This window comes from Leucoraja erinacea, chromosome 35 (genome assembly GCF_028641065.1).
Source record: "Leucoraja erinacea ecotype New England chromosome 35, Leri_hhj_1, whole genome shotgun sequence".
Lineage (NCBI taxonomy): Eukaryota > Metazoa > Chordata > Chondrichthyes > Rajiformes > Rajidae > Leucoraja > Leucoraja erinaceus.
In genome coordinates, this window is record NC_073411.1 from 12602210 (window position 1) to 12609038 (window position 6829).

The 6829-nt window shown below is 50.4% G+C and overlaps 1 protein-coding gene across 1 annotated transcript in view; it reads right to left on the reverse strand.

Annotated features, from left to right (window-relative positions):
• Positions 1-1873: 1873 nt before the first annotated feature.
• The window catches only part of LOC129713343 (docking protein 2-like), a 22483-nt gene continuing 17527 nt past the window's right edge, over positions 1874-6829 (reverse strand). Inside the window, exons 5-6 of the mRNA XM_055662327.1 lie at positions 5787-5959; positions 1874-4677 (exon numbers count right to left, since the gene is read on the reverse strand). Of these exons, the coding sequence (XP_055518302.1) occupies positions 3661-4677; positions 5787-5959 (1190 nt within the window). The 3' untranslated portion in view covers positions 1874-3660. The remainder of the gene's footprint in view (positions 4678-5786; positions 5960-6829) is intronic.

Sequence of the window (6829 nt, forward strand, 5' to 3'; positions counted from 1 at the left end):
TCTCTTGAAAACAGGTTAAGTTAGTGTGCAGATTAGGTTTGAATTTGCCAAGTTAATGCAGTGTCCCGTGTGCCTACAATAGATTCCTTCTGGGATGGGATTTCCGTTCTCTTGGAAAGGCAGGGAATGATTAGGAGTTGGCAAGAGAATTGGCCAGTGATTTGTGCTGAGCAAGACACCTCTCGCGAACCTGAGCCTTTGGTGAAGGTAGCTAAAATGGCAGATGAGGGTTGCGAGGAAGAGATATCCAATGGTTTATATGGACTTTGGGAAGGCTTTTGACTTGGTGCTGTGTGGAGCAGAAGGTCAAGGCATGGCACACAGGTTGAAACGCTGTGTCTAAATGTGCTGGGTGATAGGAGGTGGAGGGGGATGGAGTCCTTGCTGTTTATAATATTTCTAAATTAGTCTTGGCTTCAAGAGTCAATATCAAGAGTGTTTTATTGTCATGTGTCCAAGATAGAACAATGAAATTCTTACGCAAATGGCGCGCGAAGATTTTGTACATACCAAAATCCTGGGGCACTGCGTGCACGTGCATGTCACTGCCTACGTCACCATGTAACATGCGTGTGTAATGTGCGCGGCACAACGCTTGCATCGTGACACGTAAATTACGCCCAAGTGGGACAGGCCCGTTAGTGGCTGCAGCACAACAGAATATGCAAACATAGTATGATATGATAAACGAGAGAGAGGTTGTACGGATTAGTGCGGGTGTCAGAGGTTATGGGATGAGAAGAATGGAGTTAGGAGGGAGAGATAGACCAGCCATGATTTAATGGCGGAATAGACTTGATGGGCCGAATGGCCTAATTCTACGCCTATCACTTTGATGACCTTATGACCTAAATGAAGTCCCACACGGCCAGGTTCAGAGACAGTTACTCTACCACGATCCATATCCCACCTCACCTCCGCCACCAGGAGTTACGTGTCCTGTATAATTTATTATAGATTGTGTGGCGGAGTCTGTGTGCCCGTGTTATTGCCAGCATGTTATTGGCATCTTACCCTGTGAGCTCATACACTGCCACTGTAAACAACACACTCAGTAGCAGGGCTAGCATTGCATGGGGACATGCTGCCCCCAAGTGGGAAGCACCAGCATTTACCGGCATAACTCTAGCAGAAACATAGAAACATAGACATAGACAATAGGTGCAGCAGTAGGCCATTCGGCCCTTCGAGCCTGCACCGCCATTCAATATGATCATGGCTGATCATCCAACTCAGTATCCCATCCCTGCCTTCTCTCCATACCCCCTGATCCCTTTAGCCACAAGGGCCACATCGAACTCCCTCTTAAATATAGCCAATGAACTGTGGCCTCAACTACCTTCTGTGGCAGAGAGTTCCACAGATTCACCACTCTCTGTGTAAAAATTAATTTTCTCATCTCGGCCCTAAAGGATTTCCCTCTTATCCTTAAACTGTGACCCCTTGTTCTGGACTTCCCCAACATCGGGAACAATCTTCCTGCATCTAGCCTGTCCAACCCCTTAAGAATTGTGTAAGTTTCTATAAGATCCCCCTCAATCTTCTAAATTCTAGCGAGTACAAGCCGGGTCTATCCATTCTTTCTTCAAAGGCTGTCGAAGGCTGAGGAAGTCCAGCATGTCCCCCGACAACATTCCCCGACTTCTACAGAAAGCATTTTATCGGGACACATCACTGCACGGTTTGGGAACAGCTTCCGTCCAACACTGCAAGAAATGGCAGTGAATTGTGGACGCAGCCCAGACCATCACACGAACCAACCTCCCTTCCATTGACTCCATCTACACCTCACGCTGCCCCGGCAAGGCCAGCAGCATCAAGGACCAGTCGCACCCCGGACACTCCCTCTTCTCCCCTCTACAGACCAAAACTGTACTATACGCAATACTCCAGGTAAAAGGTACAGAAGTGTGACAACGCACACCTCCAGATTCAGGGACAGTTTCTTCCCAGACGTTATCAGGCAACTGAACCATCCTACCACAACCAGAGAGCGGTGCTGAACTACTATCTACCTCATTGGTGACCCTCGGACTATCCTTGATCGGACTTTGCTGGCTTTACCTTGCACTAAATGCTAGTCCCCTATCATGCGTCTGTACAGTGTAAACGGCTCGATTGTAATCATGTATTGTCTTTCCGCTGACTGGTTAGCACACAACAAAAGCTTTTCACTGTACCTCGGTACACGTGACAATAAACTGAGCTGAACTAAAACTGGAACTCTGCAATGGGGCAGGGAATCTGCGTGTGTGGAACATTAGATACTCTACTGCACCCCATCAGTTACAGACATCCACGGGTGATCTAACCCCTCCTTTACCGAAACCCTCCATTTCCTCTTTGCTCCGAGCACCAATTTGAGTTCACTGTTACTTTGCGAACTGCACTAGCATGAGTAGAGAGGTTGGTTAACCAGGAACCTAAAATTAGACCAGAGTGAGTACAAACCAAAACCAGATATCTGATTGTTCTTTAATTGTCAGTGCCACAGCTTCCACCTTCTCGTTTCGCTGCCCATCTTGGACAAGGCACCCTGAATGATGAGCACACTGCATAAGGGTAAGAGGTCATGGCTGAGTCAACTCAGCATGATGTGAATCCCGCGCCCTTCAGTTGCTCTACCCTCCCCTGGCTCATTGCCGATTGCCATCAGTACACTGTGGACGGCTCGGTGATAATCAAGTCTAGTCCTTCCGCTAACTGGATAGCATGCAACAAAAAGTCCCTCGATACACACATGACAGTAAGATCTGTTCACCTGCACCTTGGCCTCAACGGTGAACATAGGGTTAGAAACATGGAATATACGGGGGATGAAAGATGTGGTTGGTATATCACTTTTTGCAGAGTTTTTTATAATAGATCGACTATTTCTCTTTCATTCTGTTCTAGGGTCAATTTCTTCACTTTCTTCTCTGACTGTCTTTCTTTTCCCAACACTTTCCTGCACTATCAAGACTCTTTCTCACTTTCCTTACTTCTTTTATTTCTATCTTTGTTAAAGCTCAAAAAACGAAGGGTTACAACAAATGTAATAAGATATATGTGGTGTGTATTTAACATATTGTACTTCTAAAAAAAATTCAAAAAAGAAACATGGAAAACAGGTGCAGGAGGAGGCCATTCGGCCCTTCGAGCCAGCACCGCCCATTCATTGAGATCATGGCTGATCGTCCCCAATCAATACCCCGTGCCTGCCTTTTCCCCATATCCCTTGACTCCACTAGCCCCTAGAGCTCCATCTAACTCTCTCTTAAATCCATCCAGTGACTTGGCCTCCACTGCCCTCTGTGGCAGGGAATTCCACAAATTCTCAACTCTCTGGGTGAAAAAGTTTTTTCTCACCTCAGTTTTAAATGGCCTCCCCTTTATTCTAAGACTGTGTGGCCCCTGGTTCTGGACTCGCCCAACATTGGGAAGAGGGGATATGGGGAGAAGGCAGGAACGGGGTACTGATTGGGGATGATCACATTGAATGGCGGTGCTGGCTTGAAGGGCCGAATGGCCTACTCCTGCACCTATTGTCTATTGTCTATTGTCTCTGCAGTTGGAGAAACAACCCCCGATGTCACAGCCCAGGGTCCAGGCAGCAAGATCTGGGAGGTCCACCAGACTTGCAGATGTGTTTACATTGGCCGTGGGTCAAGATCCTGGCATCTAAATCTTGACCAAGATGTTGTCGTACTCCGACTCAGAGTTGCTGTCATTTCCGGCCTCAGGATGTGACCCTTCGGCCGACCGCCCCCTGCTAGCCCCCTGCTTGGCGGTGGCGGGCACGGCGTAGTCGTCGGTGTGCGGGTTGTACGGGTACTCGTGTCCGCGGGGGTCGCTCTCCTGACCCTGCAGCCTCCAGGCGTGGCCCCTCATCTCCTCCGGGTAGTCATAGAGCGAGGGGGCGTCCGAGCCCTCCGGCTCATCGTAGATATGGTCCCTGGGGCGGTCCGTGGCCGGGCACGGGCACGCCGCCGCCACCGTCTCCTGCCGCCCGAAACCGCGCTCGTCGATGGTGTCGTACAGCGGGTATTCACTCGCCCGGGGCAGGAAGGTGGAGAATCCCGTGGTCTCGCCACCACCGTCCGGAGCCTTGGCCGGCGGACAGAGGAGGGATGCGAGGCGCAGAGTCTGGGCGATAGAGTCGAAGGGAACGGCGTATTCAGATTCCTGGCCCGTTGCTGCCACCTCGTCCCGAGACTTCCTGGCCTTGCCCCGGGCCGCTGGCCTGGGAATAACATCCAACACCTCAGAGTAGGTGCACTGTAGGTCAGGCTGGATGCCCCTGGCTTGACCTCCATGGCCCTTGGACCCTGGGTTGACCTTCCAGGGCAAGGTTGAAGCTGACCGGACGCTGGGCTCAGGGGCCACCTCCAGCGAGAGGCATCTCAGGGCCGGGAGAGTCGCATTGGCCATCTCGCCCTTGGCCTTGGCTGGCTGTTGGCCCTCAGTCTCTCCCACCTCCCCATCTTCCTCGGCCTCCTGGGCAGAGCCGGGCCTGGAGGTCACCAGAGGCTCATTGTCCCCATCGCTGGACAACGGCTTGTCCTCCCTGAAACCCTGCCGGACAACCTTAATGGCCGATTCGATGATCTGGAAGATGCCATTGGCGTGGTTGGTGTCAAACTCGAAGCTGCCCTCTCCGGACACACAGCGCCGGCCCGCCTCGAAGGAAAAGGTCACCTGGAAACAGAGCAGAGAGACATTAGACAATCGGTGCAGGAGTAGGCCATTCGGCCCCTCTAGCCAGCACCGCCATTCAATGTGATCATGGCTGATCATCCCCAATCAGTAACCCATGCCTGCCTTCTCCCCATATCCCTTAATTCCACTAGCCCCTAGAGCTCTATCTAACTCTCTCTGAAATCCATCCAGTGAATTGGCCTCCACTGCCCTCTGTGGCAGGGAATTCCATATATTCACAACTCTCTAGGTGAAAAAGTGTTTTTCTCATCTCAGTTTTAAATGGCCTCCCCTTTATTCTAAGACTGGGGCCCCTGGTTCTGGACTCGCCCAACATTGGGAACATTTTTCCTGCATCTAGCTTGTCCAGTCCTTCTATAATTTTATACGTTTCTATAAGATCCCCTCTCACCCTTCTAAATCCCAGTGATTACAAGCCCAGTCTTTCCAATATTTCCTCATATGACGGTCCCGCCATCCTGGGGATTAACCTTGGACCCTTGTGGCCGAATTGGCAGTCCTTTAGACACAGTTGACGTGGATAAGCTTTTCTTATTGAGAGTAGGGAAGATTAAAACAAGAGGATATGACTTGAGAATTAAGGGACAGAAGTTTAGGAGGTAACATGAGGGGGAACTTCTTTACACTGAGAGTGGTAGCTGTGGGAGAATGAAGTGGGCGCATGTGCGCATGTGCGGAGCTCTTCTAGAGTGTGCCCATGCGCAGGACATTTCGGGAGTGTGCGCATGTGCAAAGTATTTCGGGCGGGAAAAGCCTGCAGAATCAGCCATGTTTGCCAGACGTTTCTGAGTTTGTGTATTGCAGAAATAAGTTGCTTAAAGCTTAAATAAAGTTAAGTTAATTACAAGTAGTGAAAGTTTCATTTATCTCACAACAATGAGCTTCCAGTGGAAGTGGTGGAGGCAGGTTCGATTTTATCATTTAAAAAAAAAATAAATTGGATAGGTATATGGACGGGAAAGGAATGGAGGGTTATGGTCTGAGTGCAGGTAGATGGGACTAGGGTGAGAGTAAGTGTTCGGCATGGACTAGAAGGGCCGAGATGGCCTGTTTCCGCGCTGTAATTGTTATATGGTTATATGGTTTACCTTGTCCCGTCCAAAACGCCTGAGGAACCTGTAGGGCCAGGTGTAGAGCACCTTGCCACGCTCCAGCTCCTTCAGCTGGAGGCTGTCCTCCTCCACAGCGAGCAGGAACGGTCCCTGGAGGCCACACCTATCTGCTGCTTCTGTCTTCCTCACCGTCACCCGGAACTCCTTCACTGCACAACACACAACGTGAACTGGTCAAAGATCCAGCTCGACACAGAGACACAGAGACACAGTGACACAGTGACACAGAGACACAGTGACACAGAGACACAGTGACACAGAGACACAGTGACACAGAGACACAGAGACACAGTGACACAGAGACACACACAGAGACACAGAGACACAGTGACACAGAGACACAGCGACACAGAGACACAGAGACACAGTGACACAGTGACACAGTGACACAGTGCCGAAACAGGCCCATCGGCCCACCGAGTCCAGGCCGACCAGCCATCACCCCATACAACACCACTGGCCCCAGAGCAGAAGTGTCCCAAGCTAATTCTGCTACCACCATCATCTATTGCAGGGGTGGGGAACATTTTCATGTTGGAAGGCCGCATTAGGGATAAGGGGACTACGGGGAGAGGGCAGGGATATTTCACAGAGAGTGTATGGTCTGTGGAATAGTAAGACCTGAGTGAGCGCTGGACAAGTGGGATCGCCTGGATTGGGGTCGGAGAGGAGATTTCCCGGATTTTTTTCCCGAAAGGACCTGGGTTTTGATCCGGTGGAATTGCCTCCCCAGGAGATCACGAGGTTCTTGGGGTGGAGAGGGGTGATAGCGGTATAAGGGGGAGGGTAGTGTCTTGTGTTCTGTGTCTTGTGTCTACTGTTTGTGGGTAAGTGTGTCTGTTTAGTGTTCAGCCATGAGCGAATGGCGGTGCGGGCTCGACGGACCTGGTGGTCTACTCTCGCACCTACTTTCTATGATTCTATGATTTATTTTTAAATGATAAAAACGAAAAATGAACCTGCCTCCACCACCTTCACTGGAAGCTCATTCCACACAGCTACCACTCCCTGAGTAAATA